The sequence below is a fragment of the Taurulus bubalis genome (genome assembly GCF_910589615.1).
Source record: "Taurulus bubalis genome assembly, chromosome: 21".
Classification (NCBI taxonomy): Eukaryota; Metazoa; Chordata; class Actinopteri; order Perciformes; family Cottidae; genus Taurulus; species Taurulus bubalis.
The window spans coordinates 9,227,129-9,254,080 of NC_136609.1; the positions used below are offsets into that span (position 1 = coordinate 9,227,129).

Sequence of the window (26,952 nt, forward strand, 5' to 3'; positions counted from 1 at the left end):
ACGCAGGAGGAGAGGGTGTTGCCTTTGCTCTCGTTCTCATGAAAGCCTAAACGGCGTTTGGTTTTTGGGAAGCGGCGGCTCGGTGTTCTGTTGTACACGGAGGCTTGTGATCTGCTGAGGGAGGATGGGTGCATTGAGCTGAAGGGGATGGTAAGATCTTGACTGCGAGGTTGGGCAGATGTTTGTATTACACTTTAGTGAGTGATGCTCCGGTTGAGGCTGCTGAGCAACCTGGGTTCTAGTCTCGCCTCGGCTCAGAGCTACACATAAAAAAAACATAAAAGTCATGATGTGTAGGAGAATTCTATGTGAAGGCTGAAAGTAAATGATTTAAAAGGAGATATTATGAATACATAAGTCAACATTAAATGATCGTTCAGTCCCCGGACGTCTTCTCACTTGTACAGGAGAAAGTTTGGAAACGTTAACTCGCGCGAAGCCGAGAGGTTTGGAGGTAAAAACAGAGGCAATGTGAACAGAGCTCAATCACACGCGATCAGGAGTTTTACCAACAGAGGCATGTAGCCGTTAGTTTAATTCCACTTCCCCTGCCGGCAGAATGACACCAGCATAAAAGCAAAGCTGCCCTCGGTGTGTAATTACCTGGCGAGGCCAGACTTTACTCCTTGTACAGGAAACTGTTTCTATAGTAACGAGGAGAAGCAAGAACTGAGTGTGGATTCAACCCAGGAACAAAGTGGGATGAATATTATGCAGCATTCTGAAGGACTTTTGATGCTTTTGCATTTCGTGATCCTTTACTGTATTTCTCAGGCTTGTTTATGGCGAGTTTCATTCACCGCCCGGGCCTTTTTTTTAAAGCTTGAACCAGCTCCGATGCAAAGGAATCGAATCCACACAGAGAGCTCCTCGCTTGTTTCAGACTCTTTTCACTGCTTGCTCATTTGCACTCTGCTCTGTACTGAGAGACTGTACGGCAGGCAGTTATCAAAAAAAAAAAACTCAACTGCCACAGTCTTTATTACAGTATTTTCCTTTGAACTGTAGTACAGTACAAGTAGATAAAACAGTGATTTATTATTCTGTAAGTAATATATTGATATTGTGTAGCTGAGCGTTTACTTTTACGGATAGTTCCAATTTTGAGCTCAAGTTCAACTCATAGTTCAACATCATTGCAGCTTAATTCAATCAGTGAACCAGTGAGATCTTCTTTAGTGGCGTCTCCTGATAGACCGGTGACACGGTTTCAGCTTCTCCAACCAGCTGCTCTGTGTGTGTTTGTGTCTCCAGTATAACAATGTGATATCTCACACAGAGTTTTGGCCACATTCACCTTGTATTTCATTTCTCTGCAGAAGGTATGTGTGTTTGCTCTGTGAGGCGCTCAATGCTACACAACCGTCATGACAGTTTGGTTAAAGACTGCAGGTGTGCTTGTTCTTTATTGATCAGTTGTCTAATAACCAGAGAACACGTCTTAATGCAAATTGTGACGACACAAATGCACCAGGGGAGTCTGTGGGAGAACGCTCTGATTAATGTTTTCTCTCTCCAGTGGAAGTCTCTGTCCAAAGACGAGCAGGACGAATATTACCAACATGTGACGGAGCATCCAGCTACAGAGCATCCAGCTACAGAGCATCCAGCTACAGAGCATCCAGCTACAGAGTCCTACAGAGGCCACTGGGAACGACGACCTTGACTCCTTCTGGTTGGACTCTGATGAGCTGCTAGAGGTCAAACTACTCAACTTGACCACAGAGACGAGTCCCTTGTTGCCCCATTGTAAATAAAATGTTCATATAAATGAATCAAATGTAAAATAAAATCAATTCTCTGTTTATATCCATCTGGTTCAAAATATACAGTATTAATACAATTGCATGACATGGTGATGAAAGAAGAATTACTGATTTAACTAAACTGAAGTTGATCAATAAAATGATCAAAGTTACAAGTTAGAAGTTACAAATGCTATTTTAGGTCAACGAATAAACAGTAAAAAAACACATGTAATTGTCATTCTGAGAGGGTTTGTGGATATTTTTATATTAGCATTATTCACCAGTCATTTTGAGTTGATCACCAACGTCCTTTTCTATTACTTCAGTTTTCTTACTGACCGCTAAGTTGATGAAACTTAGTAAACATAATCTATGTGTCTATGTGTGTCTGAATAACTGCAGGTAGCTTTATAAATGTGGAAAGATCAGACGTACGAGATGGAAAAAACTGAATTTAAGTTCAGGACCAGTTAACCCTGAACAGATTCTTCTTAATGACCCTCATCTCTCCGTAAACTGCGTCAAATCAATAAACAGACATAAGTTGGTTTATCAGCCGACTCCTTCCTGTGTTTGAACTGAGTTTAACGCATTGGGTTGATGCTTAAAGTGGAATGAACAGTCATTCCACTTTAAGCATCAACCCGCTCTTTCCAACAGAATATTCTTCAAAAGCGTTTTGCAAACCGTTCTCTGGACTGAGTGACATCATCGTGCTGATCTGCGCTGCAGAATGATCGACCACAGGAAGGAAGAAAGGAGGAAGACGAGGCGGTTTACTTTAAACACGTAAAAGGAAATATATTTTTTTTTGAAAAATGAAATAACAAAAAAAAGAACAACATTTCATACAGAAGAGCTGCTTTTGTCATTTTGCAGAGGTAATTTACACAGGACTTGAAATGAAAACACTTTACTTGAAGTGGAGCAACAGCAACCACACCGCACGGTGGAATATATCGACTTAAAAAAAAGAAGAAAGAAAAGAAAAAGAATCATCTTTTGTCTAAGACCCTTCATCTGATGTGCTTACTTACCGAGTTACTGCAGGCGGGCCGTGCCGTCTCACTTCTGGTAAAGCATGAAGAGGTTATGTCACATACTGAGCTTCTTTTAAGGGTTAATATACACTGGCTCTTGGTAATTCACTCGTATGACGTACGCACCATTGAAACAGTTACACACAAAATTTAGTTATTTTCTCTCCCCTCAAAAAACAAGAATACTCCTTTATATTTATTTTTTTAAAGACAACAATTAACAGTTCCAAAATGGCGACTCTGGGATTTGGATTCGTCCCACCGACACGAGGCCCCTCCCCCTTCCACAGATATTCCTATGAACACTTTACATTTTTAACAAGCATGGCTCACTATTTGAGTGTGGGCGAAGAAGAAAAATGGTGGCGGTCGTGCCTGGCAGACACCAGGGGTGTGCATAGCTGTTACTGACTTCTTCCCCGAGGCTCTGATAAGGCAGTTCACTTTTTTTTTTTACTTTTGTCTTTGTCGTCCCGTTTTGAACCCACGGTTCGTGGTCGATGCGAAGGCTTTTTTTTTTTTCCTCCGATAGCGCCCACGAGAACGATATTCCAGAGTCCGCTCACCGCCGCTTAGTGCTTCATGTACGGAGGAGGCCGGATGAAAAGAGAAACCGCGAGGTGGGCCGGATGCACAACACGTCTTCTTCATTGTCCCATTTTTGTGCAAACTGAGGTGTAAACAGAGACCGCCGGAGGCTTGGAGGGGAAGCGTGGTACGATGCACACGGAGAGACAGCGTGGAGAGGATGCGGTGTGCTCCTTCAACAGACTGACAGGCACAGAGGGCCAGTGGAATAAATAAAAAGAGGGCTGGAAGGGTGAGGGAGAAAGAAACTGCCAAGTTTCCTGTGCTTTCTGCGTCACTCAAACTTGTCGCCACTGTAGCAGCTTCTAATGTGCTTTAAAGTTCGGCACGGGGGCCGAGGACACTAGGGGGTGTCGGGAGAGGAAGATTACCACAAGGAGTGTCTTTTTAAAAATAAAGGGTCGACACACACACACACACACACACACGCGCACACACACACACACAGGCACCCACGTAAGACTGCTTTACAGTCATGCTCGCTATTGCCTTTCCAATGTTACCACCCATCCGTCGATTACAAAAGAAAAAGTACAAAATATCTACCACACTGCCCCTCCGCTCCCCCTTCATCTAGGACAGAACCGTATTCACTTAGTTGTTGTTTTTTATCATTTATATATATATATGTATATATGTACACAACAATATGCCTTTGAGGCTGTTGAGAAAAAGGGGGCGGGGTCAGGATGAAGTTTGTCGCGAGTCATTAGTTTCTTCATGTCCCTCTTTTTTCAACAGTTCATCTACAGAAATGTGTGATTCGGATGAGGGAAGTGACTCGAGTCGGGGGGGGGGGGGGGACTTGACGAATCAGAGAAGGATCGTTCGCGGGCGACGAGCCGATCGCCGCTGGGTCATCAGTAGACCCAGGAGACGGGGACCCACTGGGAGGTGGTGGACACCAGGTCGACGGCCTCCTCCAGCAGCCGGATGGTGTCGTCGATCTCGTTGTTGATGATGGTCTGGTCGAAGTAGTGGGCGTAGGTCCCCTGCAGCATCTCGGACTCCTTCTGGAGCCGCTGAAGAGAGTCATCCTGAGGGCGTGATGGAGGAAGCAAAAAAGGGGGCGGGGTTAGTGACTGGCTTTGCGGTCTAGTTCAAACGCTCGTTTAGAATTTGGGTCGAGTGTTTTTACGTCACGGTCACATTTGTGGGGGAGAGGTTGGAATGACAAGAGCCGAGTTTTATAACTCGCTAACTTGCGTCAATGGCCTTTAAATAAAGTTAAATAAATGATAAATAAAGCCAAAACAAAGCAGCACTCCAGCCTGTCGCGAGGTCAGTAAAGTCTCGACTCCCAAATATATTAAGCGTTCAGCCAAAGAGTTTTCCTTGAGGAAAAAAAAGCACCGCTCTATAATTTGGATGTGGGACGAAGCTCGTCTTCTTCCCCCCCTTTTTTTTATATGACCAACATAAAAGTTATAGCATAGTATGCTATGACACTTATATTTAAAGAGTGTCCTAAGAAAAGAAAAATGTCCTTACAAAGTCATAGTATGCCATATAAAACACATTAAAATGCAATCAAAATGTATTTTTGGAGCACATTTTCTACTTTTTATATAAACTAAATGTGCTTGACACAGCAAATGACATCAATACAAATTTAAATACATATTAAAAAAGTTAATTAGATGAAATTCAAATTAATTAAATTCATCCATCTATTACTTGTGATGGCGCTTATTGTGTAATACTACGTAGACCACAACCAACGTCTGACGTTTATGGAAAACAACTGCACTCATGATCAGAAAATAAAATGTATTAAAATAAAATCGTACATAACACAGGGAGGAGAGGAGAAATAGAGAGGTAGGGTTGGTCCGGAGGATACAATGGTGCATTGTGTTGCAGCAATAATAAAGATGCACCAGTGAGAAAACACACAATTAAGAGGATTATTAGCGGGATTAGAGGATTTAGAGGAAATCAAGAGGAATACAAGTCGACACAGACAGACTAGAGCTACACAAACACGCCTTTCTACAGGACTACACCACTGAACCAGTACTCACAGGCAGCTTCTTGCACCACTTTGGAATCTCGAGTGCAAACGAAAGAGAATACAAAACATGCTTAACGCACACAGGGCACGTGCAGCGAAAGAAACACGGAGCAAAAGCAAAGTGGGGGATGACAGGAACGGAAATCCAGGCGGTGTACACAGTTTGGAAGGTGTTAAGTAACTCAGAATTAAGGTGGACTGAATGAGTTAGAGAGGCATGAGCGAATTAGTGTGAAGTACCTCAGTCATGCCGGGGGTGACAGTGGGAGCTGCGACGAAGACGACATAGGGAGCGAAATCTGCTGTCCTGAGGATCTTTAGTGCCTGATGAGAGAGAGAGAGAGAGTTTTATTTGTCTTTAAAGGGCTTCCAACCAAACTGCCCTCTGGACTTTAGCGACTTTATATGTGTGGCGTGATTAGGTCCTCTCCTCACCTGCGGTTCCACGTCCAGGATGGACACCATGCCCTGCACGTGGATCTGCCTGATGGTCTCCAGCCTGGTCCCGTACATGGCGTCCTCGTGGCTGCCGTACTCCAGGTAGTCGTTGTTGCTGATGTCCTGCATCATCTGGTCGTGAGACACGAAGTAGTAGTTCTTTCCGTTCTCCTCGTCCTTCTTCGGAGGCCGAGTCGTGTCTGAGCAGAAGGGGGGCGGGGGGGAGACAAACACCGTGTCTGGCCACCTCAACGCTGTTTTGTAGCTGCTGTGTAAGTGTGTGTGTGTGTGTCCTTACGAGGGATGGGGTAGGCGAAGCGGTCGGGATGTTTGGTAATAAGCGTGTTCTTGATGTGCCTCCGTCCGACTCCATGTGCACCTGAATGAAAGGACGCAGCAGAAACACAGACGATCCTAAACTAGGACTCCGTTGCCATGAGATACGACTCCATGACATTTTTATGGCATGCTCGACTGTCATGACGTGTTTTTTTAATTGCATGCTTGTGACATTTATTCTTTTTTATGACCTTTTTAGGCATACTATTCTTTCACTTTTTAAATTGTATGACAGACTATACTGTGGCTTTTTATTACTTTTTTTATTACATACTTGTCTTTGACTTTTTGATGACATTTCAATGTCATACTATTCCATCATCATTTTATGAATTCTTCTACGTTATGACTTATGGTACTTTTTATTTAATTACTTTATTTATTTTTTAAACTGCTTGATATATTCATGTCTTTTTTTTAAGCGTCTCTCTCTCTCTCTGCCCTCCACAAATACAAATGGTTCACTTACCGAGCAAGACCAGTGTTTTCCTTTTGAACGACGGCACTCGGACCACTTCCTCGTACGTCACCAGATCTAGTTGGTCGAACACTGCAGAGCAGAAACGTTAGTTTAGCTCAGCGGTGGTGTTACATGGACAATAATCAATGACTCTTTAGGTGAACTGAGAAGTGGCTAAAATACATTCAGACACCAGTTTATTAGGTACACCAGTCTAATATCCTGAATCATTCCTCTTTGTTCAGTTTGGAGGCATTTTCCCAATTATTGCATTAGTGCAGTAGAAGAGTATTCTGTTATACTAAGGAGGATGTACCAAAATAAACTGGCAACTGTACACGTGTGAATACAAACATCTGCAAAAAATGTAAATCTATTAATAAACTGTAATGATGAATCATAGGAGGACACAAGCAATGCTAATAAGATAAACATTCATTCCAGTGTTTTGTCCCCGTGGTTCAAATCAAAACGTGAAACTAGATGTTTTTTTTTTAATATATTTAGGGCCGAGTTATTCAAATGATGCCATAATGTGCACCAAGCTGACCTGATGACGGTCAAATACCTTGAGAAAGCTTTAAAACTTGATTATTTCTAATAAGATTGGGGGGAATGAACCAAGCTGAGCACACGCGTCCTCTTTCTAATAGCAACCCAAACAAAGCAGCCGTCATTCAAAAGTCAAGGAGACATTTGGAGGAGGACGAGGTATAAAAGCAGAAGAGGAGGAGGAAGAAAAACACAGAGGCTGGACGCCAGCTGTCTGGAGTTACTTACATGCAGCCGTGTCATTGGGTAAGAGACAGCATGAAATATGGACAAAGGGTTGGAGCGGAAGGGTTAATAAAAGACAAATTGAACAAAAAAGGAAAACAAAACATAACACTTGTAAACATCAAAAAGCTGTTAATTGCAACATTGTTAGTGAAAAGTTTGGTAAAATCGAGACGGCAGCAGGAGAGGTCGGTCAGAGGGGAAACGCTACAGCGTGCAGCAGTTACACACACTGACCACAAGGAGGTGCAACAATCTGATCATTTTGTATACTTCTTCACATTGTACCGTCTCAGCTCTAAAACTAAAAAGCCAGCAGCGGGTTAGCGTTGCTCCGTTGCGCTAGCTTCACGCTACGTGGGTTCGGCCGGCATACCTGCATTGTGCTTGGCCAGGTACTTGTCTTTGTACTGTTTCTTCTTCTTGCCAAACCAGGTGCAGCTGGCCTGCTGCTCCTGTTTGGTCTTCTCCATCGCTATACACGCCACGCGCCTGGAAAGAACACGCGTGTCGTCAAACGTGAGTCAAGAATGCGCCCGTGACTTTACATTAGTAGCGCGGCCACGGGGAAGGGGAGACTCACCACTCCTGCAGCTCGGGTGAGGGGATGAGCCCCGCTGTGCCGTTCTTGGTGTTCTCCAGCTTTCCCTGCCACCAGTTGTGGTCGTCCTTAGAGATGATCTGAATGATGTCACCCACCTGGAAGCCGATGCCGGCCTCCTTGCATGGGATGAGGTCGTCTTTCGTCGGGTCGTACTCGAACTGAGCGCGGACATAAATCTGGAATGGTGCGGGACAGAGAGGGACAAAACGACACGAGTCAGCTGTCGGCAGAGTGGCGAAGAAACAGCGTGGCGATCGCAGAGAGAACATATGGGAGAGAATATGATTGGCCAAGCTGCCCATACAAGGAGGAGACCGGCTGCGAGTGTTAAAGTTAGAAATGCTGCGCCGACGCTCGCCGTTAAAAAGGACAGTAAGAGGAAAGATCAAGAGCGTGTCAGCCGAAGCAGGAAAGGCCACAAACATTGAGATAAATGAAAAGCAAGACGGAAATCATCTATTTTTTAACCGATGGCTTACGCACATACATCCACATGTTCCGTTGCCCTTCATGTCCACTCACGAACAAGATATGAAGACTGAGCCTTGATAGCTTGCATGGGATCTAGACACCACTATGAGGAGGAACCGAGCCTTGCGATGGGGGTGGGAGGAGCTGGGATCTACTTCTACGAAGAGTCCACTTAGAGACGTCTTACCTTGATGGACAATTTGTCCTTGATGGCGGGTCTTGAGATCTAAGGGGTTGAGAGCATCACACACACACTTACACATATAATCATGCAGTAGAAAATGTTGAGGGGCATAAACAGAGGAGGTGTGATGAGGGACCCGGTATCTTGTATATACAAATGTACCGCAGTGTATGAATGTGTGTGTGTGTGTGATCTCAGAGCATAATAAACGGCATGAAAGACAAAAATGGCAGAAATCAAATGAGAAATGCATTTAAAAAAAAAGGGGAAATAATCCATCATCTGCTCTGTGGAGTAAACCTTTTACAAAGCAGAGTAAAGGCCCGACACGGGAGAGCAAAACTTGATAAAGTCTTGAGAATAGATGCGATGGCTTTAAGTGCATACATGCAGATTTGGACATGTTGGGATGAGTGTTAGTTCGTCATACCAGTAGCGGTTTGTAAAGCAAAGGGAGGAGCGCACAACTGAAACACACCGTCGTGGAGTAAAGGATGAGCAAATCTCACCTGGCGGCCTTTGGGCTGGATCGTCGCTGGCAGGTCCTAGTTGACGAGATAGAAGTTTTTGTTTAAGTATTTGATTTTACACTAAAGAAAACAACACAAAATCAGCTAAAAAGGCTTTTGTAATGACATGGTTTGCTTTTGTGCTGCTAGTCACCAGTTAGCAAGGAAACAACTCTGATCCTGGCCCGGATTTAAAATGAACAAGCGGTGCTTTGATGGTCTGAACCTTGACCTGTGTGTCTCTCTCTCTCTCACACACACACACACACACACACACTAGCTGACTCCATTAAATGACTTGAGTTTCATCTGTGTGCTGTCATTGTGATGGAACTTAATCCCAATAAGAAATTAAAACAGATCGTATTTAATGTATGCTCTCTGGTAATTTCTTTTCACGAGCCTGCTGCTAGTTATGTGTGTGTGTGTGTGTGTGTGTGTGTGTGTGTGTGTGTGTGTGTGTGTGTGTGTGTAAAGGAGAAGCAGAGACGTACCAGGATGGAGCTGGTGACGCTGGCGTGGCCGTTTGCAGGCGACTGTCGGGACACATCTGGCGACTCCTTCTGCAACAGAAAAACACTAAAATTAAAAATCACATTTCCCTATAAAATATGCAAAAATACACGCAAGTGTGTGCGTTTCGGGTTCTTTACCTCGCAAGACATGGACTGGGACCGGTAACTGGGCACAATCTTGAAGGTGATGCTGCCTCTCATCTCCCTCTGTGCGCACAAGGGGACAAACACCGTTACCACATTGGTCCACGCGGCAACATCTTTTGGTACGAATGCAAATCAGTCCAAATGTGGGAAGCGAGGGGGAGAAAATCCGATCCGTGTGACTCACCAACATCTTTTGGAGCTGTTCTACCGTCTGATTGGCAACGCTGATGCCATTAATCTCCCGGATCTCATCTCCTACATGCAGAGTTCCTGAAGCGGAGAAATAAGGATTTAATAAAAGGCTACAAATGAGGCTCTTGGGTGTTGAAACGCCAGCGCGTCACAAAGCAGAAGTCAGAGGCAAAACAACTTGTTGCACTTCATTGTCATTTCAATACCTTGCCGATGAATCATTCCACCGTGCATGATCCGGGCCACAATACAGTGGTTCAGTTCGTTCATTTTCAGAGTAATGCCCTAGAACACACAGAGGGTCAGAGGTACAACGACAATACCTTCTACTACATACTGTACAGCTACTGCATGGTCTCAGTGCAGCTGAGCCGGGATCGCAACTGCACCCTAATGCATTATTATATATGATATGATATTACCAGCCATTAGTCTTGCGTGTGACGAGACAGAAAGAAAAAAGTTGAGAAAGGCTGGCTATACTCGTTTCTTGTATGCATTTAGTTCATTTACTGCGTGACGTGTGTAGTTTCACATGTGCTTTTCTGTTACTTTCATCTTCACACTTACTGCTGCTGCTTCACAACAAATGACTAGCATACCTTTACTGTGAAGTGGTTAACTCAGAGTTCAAAGTGTGAAATTGAGTGCAGTGTGTGTGCCTCTTGTGTCCGTCTACACACCATGGGCTCGTCCGTGTTCTTCTGGAACTGGACCAGGCGAACCCTGGTGACGTTCTCCAGGTCCATGTCTCCGTTAGTGCTGTCTGGGGAGTCTCCGTTCAGGTAAGGGGAGGTGGGCGGGGGGGTCACCCGCAGAGCATCGTCGCTGTAGACCTCGTGGGCCACCACGTCGTGGGTCTGCAGCAGAGCCTGGAGGGAACGAGGACGGCCACGAAAATGAGAAAACCCTCCCGTTTGAGGAACAAAAAAAACACACCGATGAGTCCCAGAGAGTGTATTTGAGTGTATTTGAGCTTCCACTAATCCTCTTTGGCCACTAATCATGTTACTGACACACAGTGTGTTTTTGACTAAACACATTTACTCGCTGCGCGGCCAAATGATCACATCTGCTCGTGTTCTCTGATGATGCACGACAGACATGGAGAGACCAAACAGCTGGCGCTAAAGGCTTTTGACTTGGTGAACATTAGTGTGGCTGAAAAGGACAATTGTTTAAAACAAAGTGTTTGACATTGAAAACAAATACAATGACTGCGCGCCAAGTTGATGACAGGAACAAAGCATCAGATCGTCGCCTCGTTGATGATTGTCAGACACTAAACAGGAACAAGTTTGAATATAAAAAAAAAAAAGAATACATCTGTTCCTCCCATGTGCCGCCATGCCAAAGCCCTTCACACCCATTCAGCTATCGGCCCTGTTAAATGTCTGTGGCAGCATGAAAAAACCCGGCCGGTCAGGCCGGAGAGCAAGACGGGCTAATTGGATTGAACCAAACCTTAAGGCGTGACTGTGACAGTAAGTGTCACAGACTGAATCAGCACAGGGAGACACCTCTGCTTCTAGCTGGGCTAAATAAACGGCGGTGCCCTCCTATATTTAAACTAAAAAACTTACATCCACTGAAATTATAAATCATATACTGTTGAATATGAAAACTGCAGCCACTAAACAAGCTACTGGTAAGGCGATGACAGACACAAGTTGTACCTTTTACACGAAATCCACCACTGATTTTCTCCTGCCTTCGCTTTTCTTTTACTTTCCATGTAGGAACGATAATATCCTCCCAAATTGTTTCAGCTATGAGAGCGAGCTGACAAAAACGGTGACATCGCCTTCACCGCAGAACCTTACTGTGGATCTTCGGTTCTCCCCGCCACTCTGACACTTCCCCCTCTGTTCTTTTCCCCCCTCCATGTGTCGGTCCCCCGCCAAGCTCAGGTGCTAAGCAGCTTTGTGGCCGAGGGAGTTATGTGGATTGTGGATGGAACCCTACTTCAGACACAGTAGGTTATAATCTCACACAACAAATAAGCATGCGCTACCTGCACGGGCTAAAAAAAAAAAAAACTTAAAAAAGGAAACCTGTCAAAGCGATGAGAATGTGTACGTTGCGGGGTGTGTGTGTGTGTGTGTGTGTAATATCCCACCATGAAGTGTGGCTGTGTGAGGATCCTCCTGAGCTCCTTGGCCTCCATGTTCTCTGGGTAACAGGAGAGGGTTTCCAGTACCTGGCGGAGCAAATAAAGAGCTGTGAATATTACACAAAACAGGATCTAATTATGGTCATTGTCTAACCATGTATTTGCTTTGCCTCTTTTTTTAAATAAGCATCTCAACCTGTTAATTGTCCAATACTAGAAAAAGCTAAATTTTTTCTCAACACATTGTGTGTTTTCATCTTCAAAAGACAGATTTTGTACGATCTGTCGCCATCTGGTGGCGTAGGTGCAGATGACATCCAACTGATTTCACATTACAGTTTCACAAGCGTGTCCAAGAACTACGGCGGCGGCGAAAAACATGGCGGTACAACATGGCCGACTCCATCAAGAGGACCTGCTCCGTACGTAAATATGAGCTTGACTTGATTCCTAGTCTCCGGTGATAATACACTAATAAAAACATGGTTATGAATATCATATTCCGTCCCACATACTGGCCCTTTAATTCACCTCTTTGGCTCTCTGCACTCCGTCACTCGGAGGGTTTCTGATCTGAGGGGACGACCTGGTGTTGATTTTGTCATAAAGCTGAAAAGACAATAACCAACATGTGAGAACAATTTGACCTCATGAAAGTAAAAAAAACAAAACAATACCAAGTTCACTTGACAGTAAGTAGAAGGTACATGTTGGACAAATACTGTGTGCAGCCGCCTCCTGACTTGCGGTGACACCTACTGGGTGCTTCTGGTATCACAGAGGAAGAGGTCCTGATGGTGTGGCTTACTCACGTCTAACAGGGTGTGGAGGTGCTGGTCCTGGAAGACACTGTGGAGAAAGTCCATGTCTTTCTCACTGCAGTCCGTCAACGCATGAATCTCCTCTAGACTGTCCAAAACCTGTGAAACTGCCCCTGCGCACACACACACAGAGAAGTTATACACGGAAACATAGACCGAAACACAAGCGCACACACACACACTGACAAGTAAACCAAGCAGTCCCTACAAACATTCCACACTACGCAAAATGCAAACACGGAACACGACTCACACTCATCCACAGACGGGCACAAAAAAAAAAAAGAGGAATAACAAAAACAACAAACACTAAATAAAAAAGACAAGCAATAGATAACACAACAGAAAACACATAAACACAGACAGACACTGAGAACGGTTTAACCCCAAGTACCTGCTGCAACGCCCACACATGCAGCAAAACCAGAGAAACAGCGGTACATGGCATCAATACAACATCAGAGGAAAGTCTCTTCAAAAAGTCAGTGTGGATGATGGGTTAGGAGTAGTACGCCCAAGAAAAATGCAGAATATTAATATGCAAAGTGCAAAAAGGTATGCGGAGGAAAAAGGTAGAAAAATAGGTTCCTACACAAATTAAACTAGTACTGTATGAATTCTAAAAATCTTCAAATAAACGTGTGGCCTAAATATTAAACAAGCTCCTCTGTGATAAAGAGAAGAGGAGGTGAACCCACATGCTGATCACTGATGAGTGGTATGAGAGATGATTTTACAGCACCGAGGAACGACCAATGAGTTATTCAGATTTTATATTCGTCCATCCCCCAAACTTTCTAAGCGCTTACAAGAACATGTGTCAGATTTAGAGAACTCTAGAGAGACGCCTCGACACAATGGATGAAAAATGAAGATGAGAACATGAAATCACATTTACAAACATGAAGAGTGCCGGGTTAATAATGAGGCTTTGGTGCAGCTATTATGTGAGGCATGAAAGAGAAACGGCAAAGGAGAAAACACAATTTAACCCGTTACTAACTTTGGGGAAACCTTGTTATAGGTCTGTTTACATGCATCGTACTACTCCAATTCAGGAAGCTAATTTCCTATAATTGCTTTTGCAGCCATGTACAGATAAATCACTGCTGGTGAATCACTAGAGGCTTATTAAATACGCATTACACTCCTTGAGGACAACAAAATATTGTACTTAAAATCACTGCTTTGAAAACTAAATAAATAAATAAGGTTCTCTCTGAAGAATTGAGTCACAATTCAATAAGCGCTGACCTCGTCTGTGACCCAAGAACAACCCACGATGGACATTCCTCGTGTGGTCGACTGGCTTTAATTACTTTTCGGTTATTATTTTTTCCCCATCGCAACATGTCATATACTACGTACGGCGCGGATGGGTGTATTGTTTCTTCCCCCCTTTATGTTCTGTGTTCCCATGTTATACGTCTTGAACCAGACAGAAAGAAAGGGGACTGCCACCTGCTCCCACTCTCTATGGAAATTAAAAACAAAGAACAAAACAATTCACTGAAAAGGCTGCGGCCTTCAAATGTGCTGCCCTGACAACAGACTTCAAATCATCAGTTAACCCTGAACATCCCTCTTTGGGATACACAGCAAAACTGATGATGATGGAAATCCCATTGTTATCCCTTAAACCTTTCTGTGTCTAATATGATGTTAATCTGTGTTTACAGAGCTTCCTGCAATTGAAATAATGAATATGCATGTAAACAGAGAGTCATCTTTACGCGTAAGAATTTGGATTAACGGCACACTCGTCGAACTAGATTGGGTTTTCCGAAAAACAACAGAAGACATGGAGGAGAGTATTTGAGGATTAGGACCCCACATTGTTTAACACTCAGAAGACAAGGATGCAGCAAAAAAAAAGAAGAAAGGAAGCGAGTGATGATGTCATGGTATCACACAAAGACTCTATGGGTGGGGCGAGGGATACGTACTTTCAGCAGCTAACAGTCCTAGAGACAGCACAGCAGAAAAACAACACCAAAGACAGAGAGGCTGAGATTAGAGGAGGTGTTCTGCAACTGCGGACGCAGAGTTCAACCCCTCACAATGACAGAAAAAGAAGGAGGAAGACAAAAGGAAGACAGAAGAGAGTCAGTGGGCGGGCGGTGTGAGGAGGCGTGAGGGCAGGAGGGTAATAAAAAAAAGAGGCAGAGGGGAAAGAGCAGCAACAGAGAGGGAGAACTAACAGCAAAATGCAGCCACATCTATGAATAAGCTGCTGCAAGCATCTACAAGTCTATGAGGTCTGCAGTGGCAAAAATTAAAACCAGTCACCAGGAAGCATGACTGCTGCAGACTGCCAGCCTCAGTGAAAAGGACATATCAAAAAGGCAGATCTGGCTGCGGCGGCTACACATAAACCGGAGCAAATGCGAGGAGCTTAGCTCATTGCACTGATTCACGGGCCGATGATGCATTACGCTGCTCGTATGCGATACGTTTATGACGGCGACACAAGTGGTTTATGTATGCTGATAACTGCTGGCAGGCGCAGCCTGCAGTCTTCTTATCAGGGGGGGGGAAGTGAAAGTCTTTGGCTGAGACAGGGAAGTGGGGCCGTTGGGCAACATCTGTCTCCATCTGAACAGAGGAAGTTCTACACAGACAGCTGGAGATCACATTAAGGCTGGAATAGAAACCATAAGAACAGAAACTGGGCTAGAAAGTGAATTTGTTGCAAATGCACGTTTCATCATTGACCTTACATGACACAGTGGATGTAAATATGTAAATATGTCAGGAGACCAAACTCTTTATTTGTCCATGTACCACACATTTTGTATTATCCTTTAGGTTACATTATCTTTATCTCAGTGTGTGTCATTGACGTTGCTCCCTCCTGCACTAACCAATAGCTAAATCCCTCTCGGTATAAATACATTTCCCCACAGCAGGATAGTGGTCTGTTGTGTGGTTTACCTGAGGAGGTGGGGTCATCTGAGAAGTCGTGTAGCTCCTCTGGAGGGTCACCATAGTAGGAGTTAAACTTATGGCTGGAAACAGCTGCCAGCACTGCACCCTGGGATACAGAGCGCGGAGAACAAGGCTGTTACATGACGCCGCAACAGAGCCCCATGTTGTGGGGTGTAAGTACACGTTGTTTATGCGTGTGTGTGTGTGTGTGCGAGGCCTTCAGAGGACAGGCCTGTTGAGCATCTTGGAAAACATTTGACAAGAAATTAATCTGGGTCATCACGCGCCGCTATGAAGGAGGAGACGCTTCCTCTCATCTCGGATTCAATCGCGTTGAATCTTTCAACTCTAGAGTTTAACATCAATGCAGCGCTGACCTTCAGCTTCCTCCTGCCGTTGAACTTCCTCAGCTGCTCCACTGTTTCAGGCAGGTGGATCTTGTAGGCATACCTGTCCCGCTCCTGCACACACAAACACATGCACCAAGACACACAAACGGAGATCGGCATTTAGCATTTAGAAAAAAAAAAAAAAACACAATGTTGGGGATAGAATCACACGCAGACACTTCAACTTCAGACACATTAGCGCAGTCGCGCAACGTATGTGAAAGCAAAGCTGCGGTTTCCGAGCAGAAGGAAGTGTTTTTGAGTCAGCATCAGTCAGACCAGTAAGGCCAAAGCTCAAAATAACCACAGCACACCAAATGTCGGTTGCTTTCATAAAATGTAAAAAGACGACAACCTGCTGACGTTTGCAGCATCTGCAGTGAGATAGCTGCAGCATCTGCAGTGAGATAGCTGCAGCATCTGCAGTGAGATAGCTGCAGCATCTGCAGTGAGATAGCTGCAGCATCTACAGTGAGATAGCTGCAGCATCTACAGTGAGATAGCTGCAGCATCTACAGTGAGATAGCTGCAGCATCTGCAGTGAGATAGCTGCAGCATCTGCAGTGAGATAGCTGCAGCATCTGCAGTGAGATAGCTGCAGCATCTGCAGTGAGATAGCTGCAGCATCTGCAGTGAGATAGCTGCAGCATCTGCAGTGAGATAGCTGCAGCATCTGCAGTGAGATAGCTGCAGCATCTGCAGTGAGATAGCTGCAGCATCTGCAGTGAGATAGCTGCAGCATCTGCAGTGAGATAGCTGCAGCATCTGCAGTGAGATAGCTGCAGCATCTGCAGTGAGATAGCTGCAGCATCTGCAGTGAGATAGCTGCAGTGCTGTGTGTGTGTGTGTGTGTGTGCACGTGTGTGTGCGCGATCTTGCCTTCAGCCAGGGGTGGTTGAGGGCCTCGTAGACGGTGATCCTCTCGGCCGGGTCCAGCATCAGCATGCGCCTCACCAGGTCCTTGGCGCTCTCCGAGATGTGGGCCCACTGGCGGGGGTTCATCTGAACCAGCACACACACCCAAACACGCAGACACACACAAGAGGACACTTTGAGACGCATGTATTGCCGTGACAAGCTCATTTAACTGGGGAGGATAAAGGTTTGTGTGCGCACGCTCCCCTTGAAGAAAGACACTTGTTTAAATCAGAGATAGTCATGAATCCCTGCTTAGACTATAAATATATATATAATGTTATTGTAAAACCAAGTCGCAGTGTTGGAAAAGCGCATATTGATTTGTTTCAGAAAAAATCTGAATTCAGCGGAAGCTGTTTAGCAGCAGCTTGGTGGAAGATACCACAGTGTCGTCCATCAAGCTGCCTGCAGTGAATGCATCTGCCAGGGATTAGTGCACCAAGCAGGAGATTCATACTCTCCGCTGAAAACAGGGAATGTTAAACAGACCCATCAGATTGTTCATCACCTCTCCCGGGCTTTTGTAAAGGGGAGACGAATGCAACTACTGCCACTCGCTCGAACATCAAATCAGCCAGAAACACAGAACATTCATTACACAATCAGGGCTGGATTGAAACAGGAAAGACATAATACACCTTGAAGACACTCGCGATTGTGATAAACTCCGACTAAAAGGGGCCCAGCTGCGGCGCGCACACTAAAGGACAACAGCTTCATCTCGTAAATCAGCTCCTACCTTGTATTTCCCCTTAATGATGGCCTCGAACAAGCGCTCCTTGGTGCCGTAGAAGGGGAGGCAGCCAGAGAGGAGGATGAAGAGGATGACTCCACACCCCCACACATCCACCGGCTTGCCGTAGGGCTCTCTCTTGACGACCTCAGGGGCCATGAAGTGGGGCGTGCCCACTCGGCCTGAGGAGAGAGGACAGAGGGCACGTTTCAAGGGTCACTGGGGGTTTGAAGTGTTCATTGTTTAGTCGTCAAAATATATTAAAGTTATGACATGGAGACTATCCCTCCATCCACTGGGAGAAAGCCAGCTGTGTGTATGAAACTATGTAGTAGGAAGTGTTTTCTCAGTCTTTTGAGGTATATACAAAGGGAAGGAAAAAGGACAACGGGTCCTACTGTACCTCCAGCTACTAAACCAGACTCTCCCAGCTGGATTGCCACTCCAAAGCCACCCAGCTTGACTGGAGCAGAGTTCTCCTTTGAGCCCAACAGCACACAGTGAGGCTGCAGAGAGATAAAAGAGGAAGGAGTTAAACAGTACATTTAGGGTCCATATATTTCAACAGGGACAATCCTAGTAAGACTTGAACTCCATTTACTCTTTAAACTGGAAGAGACAATGCACACAACCAACATGTGATGCGACTTATTCTTGTGACCAACAAAAGAAAGAAAAAAAAACCTGCAGTTTGCAGTAACCGTGCAGAGCACTGCTCTCTGTGCAAAAGTGCAGGATGGGATTTTGCATTGTGTTCAATTGCTGGTTAGAGAGCCTCAGTTTCACAATGGCGAGGCTTCGTGCAAGTTAAAAAAAAACAAAAAAAAAAACACAATTCAACTATGATACAGACTCTTGCCCTTGGAAGAAGTCTGTACATCTACAGACTTCTTTCTTCTTCGCAGCATTAAGTGAGAAGCATGACTTTTATTAAGATCAGAGAGACGTGGCTCTCGGGGGGGAAAATGAAGAGCTAGGTGTTACGTCGCAGTCTGCCAATGATGCATTGTCATTCTAATTCAACCGGTGATGTAACTTACAAGAAACGGGAGAAGAGAAATAGTTTTTGTCCTGCAAATTAAAATTCAGTGTATTCGTGGCGGCGCTGTAAAACTCTCGAGTTAATCATTTTTTCCTCGTTTTAAAAAGGGCAGGATGGAATGGAAAGAAATGTAGGCCACGACCCAGACAGGCTAAGGAGTTACATATTGCATTGTTAAGCAGAATTAATTGAAATATTGGCGGACGGGCAGCAGACAGGCAGGAGACCCCCTGAACTACATGGTAATACATGTCTCGGGTATTCCTTTTTTATGAGTCAGCATGTACTTGCAATTTGGTGCGCAAAATTATGTCTGCAATATTGTTTTCACACTAAACCCCCATTTGTGTGGGACTAATATTGCAGGCGGAGGCCGTTAATAAAACACTTGCAGAGTCTTTTCTCCAAATGGATTTTTTCTTATTCCTTCACTGGACTCTTAATTGGCGTTAATTCATTCAGTTTAACATTTCAGAAACTTTATTCTGAAGGGACAGTGCAGGGCAGAACTGATTAGAGCTGTGTGACGGATGAAGCTCAGGAACAGGGCGAGCGTGTGGTGGGCTCACTTCCTGTCTTTGCACTTCTCATAACAGCGGCGGCGGGGGAGAAGATCGAGGGGAGACTCCGTGAGAGGAAGGAGGTAAAAAAAAAAAAAACTAAAAAAAACACAAGAGGTAGAGGCACGAGCACCAGCAGACGAAACACATTTGTGAGAGCAAGAGAGGAGAGTTCATACTGCTTTAAGTATTTTCAATTCATAAAGCAGAGAGGACAAGAGCGGCGAGGACGACGCAGCAGATGGTGTCAAAAGGATGTAAAAAAAGAAAAAAAGAAGTCTGCAGGATTTATGACTCATTCAGAGACTGAAGAAAAAGGTGAACGTCGCAATAACAAAAGTGTTAAGGACAAGGACTCTTTTTGCATAATATCGTAACACAAGAGTACGTTGTTTTAAAAAAAAAAAATTACAGTTTGATGGAGGAAAAAACTAAAAGCACTCTGTGCACTTTCCCAAACATTTAAACCTGAGGCTGCGCTGAAGTCTCTACACCAGGAATATTTGACGGTGAGTGTTTTGCCTTATTTCAAAGACCTCTCTCTCTCTCTGTGTGTGTGTGTGTGTGTCTTCACCCTTCTCTGCATTGTTTTAATACCCTGGAACTTAGAGTGAAATAGGCATGAAACCTTCAGTGAGTTACGAGTGAAAAACTAACTATAACCTACAGGGAACAGAAGTGTTGTTCAGAAGGACATGATCAATTTAACCCCATAAGCCCAAGGTCATTTTTTTAATAAACTGACTTAATTGCATACCTAAACTAAAAAGGGTGTATCTCTGCAACCACAAGGTCTATTTTAATAATTTTACAGTACACTTGTGAGACATTGTTCAGATGTGTTAATACCACTATATATGCTACTGTTTAAGAGTAAATGAAGATGGCACACAGCCCAAATTAGAGATTTCAGGTTCGCCTAAAAAAGAAAGCACTTTCAGGATGATTATCTCCTTGGAATGAAGCATCAGCCTGCCTAGGCCTCGTCGAGTGGTAGCACAACATGTGACCAGTCTCTCTGCAAAGTTTTACTTTGAAAAAGTGAAGCAGAACAAAATTAGAGCATTTTTAGTAAAGGCAGTTTAGACGAGGTCCCCAAAATGGACATTTGGCACCATGGGTGCCATTTGACTTTTCTCATGTAGCAAACAATATATTTCACTTGTATATTACTAATGTTGTTCAATACATCCAAATACAGTTTTTCTTAAAAAAAAAATAATTTTGGATGAAAATTATATATACATATAGGCTACAGATAGGCGTCGTCATTGGTGAAGCATGAGGTCCGATACGCTGATAGTCTGCCCATCTACCTGGTCAGAACGGCCCCTCCCAAAGTTTGCGATGATTTGAAAGAGACACAGGATATCAATTGAAAATAAAACAGTGTGGATTTACCGGGGGGGGGGGGAAATCGTTTTCTACGTTTTATCATCAAAGGTAAGACGGATTGGCTGACCGTAAAGCGATAAAGCTATTTATGTTGCTGGTGTTCCTTTGCTCATAAGCTGCTGATACTTTGGGTTACAGGGATTTGCTTGATATGTGAGGAATCTGTGTGGAAGCGGCTTGCTTTTTGCCGTCTCACTTTGTTTGCTAGCTGCTAGATACGGATCGCCTGGTCCAGAAACCTGCCGTGAGAGTATATTTATGCCGATTTTCGTCTATATACTTACATTACATATACATTCTATATTTGTAATCATTTATGTATTGTCTGAGTTGTGTTTGGTGCATGTACATGGCAATGAAAAATTTTTGTAGCCCTGATTTTTCTGGGGGTTTTTTTTTTATTTTTTTTTTAGGTCTTCTATTTCTGTGTTATTTAGATTATTATCTAAAGTCCCCCAATAGTGATACCCTCGGGCTGATGGGGTTAAGAATATTCAATAACAGGCTCTTGGAGCTCCTCTTTTATGTAGGTATCTTTTATAGCAATAGCTATTCTAATTTCACACAGAGTATGACATGTGTGACCTTTAAACCCACAACCCACGTATTGCTCACCTGTCTGAGTCTGTGGATTACTCAGAAAATACGTAAATGCAAGTTTCACAGCGAGCGCTTTTCTTGTCTTTAATGTCAGCTGTTTAAAAAAAACAATAATCAGCTTGTTCCGTGAACCAACAATTGCTTTTTTTCTTCTTCTTTCTCAGAACCGAATGATCGACAACCCTGACGTGGACACTTCTCAGCCACAATGACCACATTCTCTTCTAACTTCCCCTTCGTTCCCTCAGCCCCGACCAACTCCTCTCTTCCGACCGCTACTTCCCCACTTCCACTTCCCATGTCCCCCTTCTTCTCTGCCACCTCTCTTCACCCCTCCTCCTCCCCGTTCTCCACCTCCTCCCCGAACCAGACCGAGTGTTCGTTTGACGCCGCCGTCCTCCGCCTGCCGCTGGCAGTCGTCTACTCCATGTTCTTCGTCTTCGGCCTGGTGGGTAACCTGTTCGCCCTGTGGGTCTTCGTGTTCCTCCATTCAAGCCGCAACTCTGTGCGGGTGTTCCTCATCAACTGTGCCGTGGCGGATCTGGTCTTCCTGGCGTGTCTGCCCTTCAGGGTCTACTACCACCTCAAAGGGAACCAGTGGGTTCTGGGACCGGTGGCCTGCAGCTTGGTGGGGAACCTGTTCTATATGAACATGTACATCAGTATTGCTCTACTGGGCTTCATCAGCCTGGATCGATACATGAGGTTGAAGGGGAAAGGCAGAACGCGGAGATGCGTGAGGCTGACGCTGTGGGGCCACAGCCTGCCGTGGAGCTGGGTGGCATGCGCGGTGCTGTGGGTTCTGTCGCTGGCGGCGCTGCTGCCCATGATCGCCACAGCGGAGGACCGAGAACACCGGGAGAAATGTTTCCAGTACAAGCCGCGCACCAGCAAAGCCAAAGGGAAAGCCTTCTTCAACGCGGTGCTGGTGCTGCTGTTCTGGTTCGTCTTCGTCATGCTGGTGGTCTCCTATGCGAAGATCGCGTCCCGGCTGCTGAGGGTGTCCCGGGAAAAGCCGGACCTTCCCAACGCGCACCGGTACAAACGAACCGCCAAGAAGTCCTTCTTCGTCCTCTTCCTCTTCACCGTCTGCTTCGGGCCCTACCACGCCTTCCGCCCCGTCTACATCCTGTCCCAGCTCAGCGAAGCGGGATCTTGCAACTACATGCAACTGGTGGACCGCACCAACGAGGTGATGCTGCTGTTCTCCGCCTTCAACAGCTGTTTGGATCCCGTCATGTACTTCCTGTTGTCCGGCTCGGTGCGCAAAGCCGCCCTCCGAGCACTTGGGCACCGACTCGTCTTCCTGAACTACGCGACGTCAAACAGCTCGACGACGGAGTCCAGGCGACCGTCTACGGCGACGGCTTTCCTCAACTCTAGACTCAACACCCCCTCGGCCACGCCCAGGACAAGCATCTGCGTCGTCAACTCCACCCTCCACTGCACAGGGCTGACCGCGCTCCCTCCGACCGGCCCACAGTGATCCCAAGTACCGATGACACACCTGAACACTGGCGGAATAAACATGCAACAAAAAAGGTGGACGGGTTTGGCTAATTCTGTCCAGCATTGCTACACTTACCTCCTCCTTCTGTTAAACAAATTAATATGTCGTTCTTACTACCGAGCTATTCTTACCGCGTCGGCTTCTGAACACCTGTGTTGTGTGGGAATCGTTGTTTAAACTCTAGTGGTTTAATGCCTGAGTGACAGATTGAAGATAACGGCTGCGTCTGAGGAGATGCACTTCAGTGACAGCAGCTTTTTCTAAGAATGCTGTGTGTGTGTGTGTGTGTGTGTGTGATATCTTCCCTGAAACAACATGTATTTTGAATAAAACGAGTGGTTTTGATCCGTCAAATGTATTCATTCATTTCACTGAAAACTAAACTCTTTCTGCATTGTTCCGACGGAGTTAAAAACCAACCACCTGGCACTCCCAAAGTTAAAACGAGCCCGGCAGTAATGTGCCGTTTCACCCAGGTTTGACCCGCCAGCACACACAGCGCACTGAAAACAAGGCTGCTGATCAAGCGTCGGGAGAGAGACCTCACCTTCACGTCGCGATGAATCACATTGTTGTCGTGGCAGTACCGAAGAGCCTCCAGAATCTGCCTCATGTAGTGACTTGATGCGCAGGAAGCAGAAACAGACAGTTTAGGGCATCCACAAATTGTCGTTTATTTCAGGCTTGATTCATATTTAATATGCTCCTGCCCACAGTCCCCAGACTGCGCGTCCTACCTGGCCACCGCTTCGCTGTACACAAACCCGGCATCGGCTCTCTTCACAATTTCGAAGCACAGGTCTGCTCCATCCATACTGGGAAGAGTGGGAGAAAGAGAGAGAAATTAGAGTTTCTACCAATTATAGATAAGAGTTTACTCAAGAGCACCTCTTAGAATAGTGTGAAAAAAAAGGGGCATGAATCTACATCCGTCAGGGAGCCATTTTATGACCCGCTGTCACTGGCTTGAACACAGAGGCACTATATCTTCATTATCGCCGCGTTTCAGCCTGCGACAATCCCCGAGGCCGCTTTCAGGAGGATATGAGATACAGATTCAAGACATAAAACCCACACAGAGGAAACCATTAACCAGGCAAGTTGATTAAGAAAATTATATCTCCAACAAATGCCTGGAAGGAGAAGCAGAGGAGAGCTGATTCTCTAATGTCTACTGTGGATTTATAGAAATCTGACGCAAGGCTGCAATTTAAATCAATCTGTCAAGATTCGGTATGATTTTATTGCTACCTGCCATAAAACAGGTTTTTTTATCATTTCATCACTTATAATTTATAATAAAACTGATAAGGTTTCAATCTCAGACTGAAAAATACCACTACAGTTACAAATAATAGAGAGCTGGGGGCGAAAAGGGTATTATTAATTAATAATTCATATTTTGTGGGAATTTTTTTTGCATGATCTCCTTGCGACAAAACATTAAATTAGTACTTGCTATTCTAATCATGCAAAGATCTTCACACACACACACACACACACACACGCCTATAACCAAAAAAATGAGGCGGCTGGTGGCATTAAGGTGTGAAATTACAAAACTCAACCATCTGCAAACTGCTGGTTAAATTTAGTCTGTGGCGGTGAGCATGGTCTACTTAATCAGAAACTGTGTGGCAGGCGGACTGATCAGCAGCTACTGGTGGAGGAAGAAGAAAAAGCCGTTTCCTGTTTGAGAACAAAAGTCTAGATATGATATCAAAGAGCTAAAAAAAAGGTGCGATGTGCACATGTCCGGTGAAACGATGCGGCCGACAGACTTACAACTCAAAGACCATGTAGAGCATGCCATCGGAGCTGTAGGTCTCCAGCAGCTCCACGATGTGGGGGTGTTTCAGCATGTGGCAGATACTGGCCTCCCGCTTCAGATCTGGCAGAGAGAAATTAAGGACGATGAGACAGTGTTCAGGTCCAACAATTATCTAGAAAAAGATTTAAGTCATAAAAAACAGCCTCAAAAGTCGTAGGCGACATTTAATGACATCGGTAAAAATGTCTTTCAATCGAGAGCCTGAAGAATCCAACAAAGAAACGTACTGTAAAATCATGATTTCTCTGGAGATGAAACATTCTCGCCGAGTCATCTTCTGAATTTGTCAGAGGTCACATTTCACAGTGAACTTCCTCTACCGACTCATTCGAGGACTTTATGTTCCTCGCAGCATCAACAGCTCCAGTGTTGAATGTCTGAAACTCCTCGTAGGAAGATTTGACATTTTCTATTTCGCGCTACTAAATGTCAGCACTGAGGAACCAATACGGCTTTGTGCCATCCCACCCAAAAAACTAATAATATGTATAGATATTAGATGATTGTTCAGAGTGGTTGAATCAAAATAGCATCTGCATTTTAAATTAGTACCTTTGTTGAAAGGTGGAAAGGGCACCAAGCAAATTTAAACTAGACAGCATTTAGAAAACATCAGATCTTTCTCATCCTTTGGGTGAGAAAATTGTTCATTTGAGGAAAAGAAAGACTCCTCTGCAGCTCATTTGTGGTCGGTTGGTGCCTCGCTAGACCCTTTCCCGTCCCTAGAGGACGAGCTAAGGAGAGGAAACGCAGAGAGGAAATGCCCAGCAGGCCCTCCTCCTCCTCCCTCGACAGACCTGCCATGACTCAACTCCGCCACCAGAGGGCGGTGCATTTCACTTCCACACACCTTGGACATCCATTCTGTGGAGACGGCAGAGAGGTGAGCATTCACATGCTGCTGGAGCGATGTGGGTTCGCTTTAAAAAAAAAAAAAAAAAAAAAAAAAAAATCGCACATCTGGCTCGCGCTCATTAGCGCCACCCCCTCTCATTATCATGTCAGATCTCACTGCAAATACGATTACGGCGGTAGCAATCCTCTCCCTCTCTTCGCTTTATGAAAATAGAAACGACAACTGGAGAGACAAGTGCTAAAACATTTAACTGCGAGTGCAGAGGAAGGCTGACAGACATAATGTGGTGTTGTTGAGTTCCTCACTCCATAAAAACCTAATTTACACACTCCACTCCCCATCTGCGAGTCTAGTTTGCGTGTGTGTGTGTGTCCATTGTGTCGTGACAGACCAGTATCATTATGCAACGCGGGGAAATGACACTGTGTCCCCAACTACAGAGCCCCCATTCTACTGTTCCTTTCCTTTCATCATCTCCCTCTGCTCTTTTACGCTCGTCTTCGGGCCCGTCTCATTGGAGTGTCCATTCTTGAGCGCAACAATGCTGCCCAGTGTCCGCCACGGCAACGAGGAAAGCACTCCAACAGAGCGAGGGAGCCAGAGAGGCCTGGAAGCATCTGAATGAAAGCAAGGCCAGCCACTGGGCCTTTTCCAAATCAATTCTTGCACGGCTAGACTACACGACGTGGGGTTGAATTATTTGCATCTTGATGTGGGACCCAAAAATGTAAAAATAAGTCAAAAAAGATTCGGCCATGCACTGGTGTTTTTGGTTCGTCTAGGGATGATACCGATGAATTTCATTTCTAATATGTACTAACAATACACAAACTAATAATACTGCAAATTGCACTAATGTAATGTTCAAAACCCAGGAAGCTCTAAAGCCGACTAGTTCACTCTTTATTAAATCCTACAAATCTCTCCCTCGTTTATGTGTTCAATACTCCCAAACTCTTAATTACTCCATTAATCATTTTCTCGTCCACCTCCCCCACACACAGTGTAATATTAATACATAAATGTGAATGCGTGTTAGCTTGTAGCAGCTCTGCCTCTTTTTCCTTTTCACTCACATTTATGCTGACGCAGCTTCTCTCAGGTCCCAGGAAACCACTCTCCAGCTCTGGCTGCACTCCAGTTCCCCACCTTTCCACATCGAGTGTCCACTTATTTCCTCATCTGTGACTTTTCTTTTTTATTTATATTTGAAATGAGGGTGTCAAAAAG

General features: G+C 44.9%; 2 protein-coding genes across 6 annotated transcripts in view; one reads left to right on the forward strand and one right to left on the reverse strand.

Annotated features, from left to right (window-relative positions):
- Positions 1-4,103: 4,103 nt before the first annotated feature.
- LOC306752739 (peripheral plasma membrane protein CASK-like) overlaps positions 4,104-26,952 on the reverse strand; it is a gene marked incomplete at its 5' end in the record, with an annotated part of 32,189 nt that continues 9,340 nt past the window's right edge. Inside the window, 25 exons of one of the 5 annotated variants that reach the window (XM_079236536.1) lie at positions 4,104-4,413; positions 5,631-5,714; positions 5,826-6,028; positions 6,127-6,207; positions 6,637-6,702; positions 7,781-7,896; positions 7,988-8,184; positions 9,173-9,208; positions 9,667-9,735; positions 9,826-9,894; positions 10,019-10,104; positions 10,233-10,311; positions 10,710-10,898; positions 12,146-12,226; positions 12,671-12,748; positions 12,952-13,073; positions 14,907-14,924; positions 15,895-15,994; positions 16,266-16,349; positions 17,157-17,279; positions 17,935-18,110; positions 18,332-18,434; positions 23,583-23,655; positions 23,773-23,850; positions 24,821-24,926. In XM_079236536.1, coding sequence (XP_079092662.1) covers positions 4,237-4,413; positions 5,631-5,714; positions 5,826-6,028; positions 6,127-6,207; positions 6,637-6,702; positions 7,781-7,896; positions 7,988-8,184; positions 9,173-9,208; positions 9,667-9,735; positions 9,826-9,894; positions 10,019-10,104; positions 10,233-10,311; positions 10,710-10,898; positions 12,146-12,226; positions 12,671-12,748; positions 12,952-13,073; positions 14,907-14,924; positions 15,895-15,994; positions 16,266-16,349; positions 17,157-17,279; positions 17,935-18,110; positions 18,332-18,434; positions 23,583-23,655; positions 23,773-23,850; positions 24,821-24,926 — 2,594 coding nt within the window. In that variant the 3' untranslated portion in view covers positions 4,104-4,236. Of the gene's footprint in view, positions 4,414-5,630; positions 5,715-5,825; positions 6,029-6,126; positions 6,208-6,636; positions 6,718-7,780; positions 7,897-7,987; positions 8,185-9,172; positions 9,209-9,666; positions 9,736-9,825; positions 9,895-10,018; positions 10,105-10,232; positions 10,312-10,709; positions 10,899-12,145; positions 12,227-12,670; positions 12,749-12,951; positions 13,074-14,906; positions 14,925-15,894; positions 15,995-16,265; positions 16,350-17,156; positions 17,280-17,934; positions 18,111-18,331; positions 18,435-23,582; positions 23,656-23,772; positions 23,851-24,820; positions 24,927-26,952 lie in introns of all 5 variants that reach the window. The other 4 variants (XM_079236535.1, XM_079236534.1, XM_079236538.1 and 1 more) reach the window with 4 other exon arrangements.
- On the forward strand, positions 21,734-23,011 carry gpr34a (G protein-coupled receptor 34a; the record flags this gene model as incomplete). The annotated part of the gene is made up of 1 exon (XM_079236754.1): positions 21,734-23,011. The coding sequence occupies one exon, from the start codon at positions 21,734-21,736 to the stop codon at positions 23,009-23,011; it is 1,278 nt and encodes a 425-aa protein (XP_079092880.1).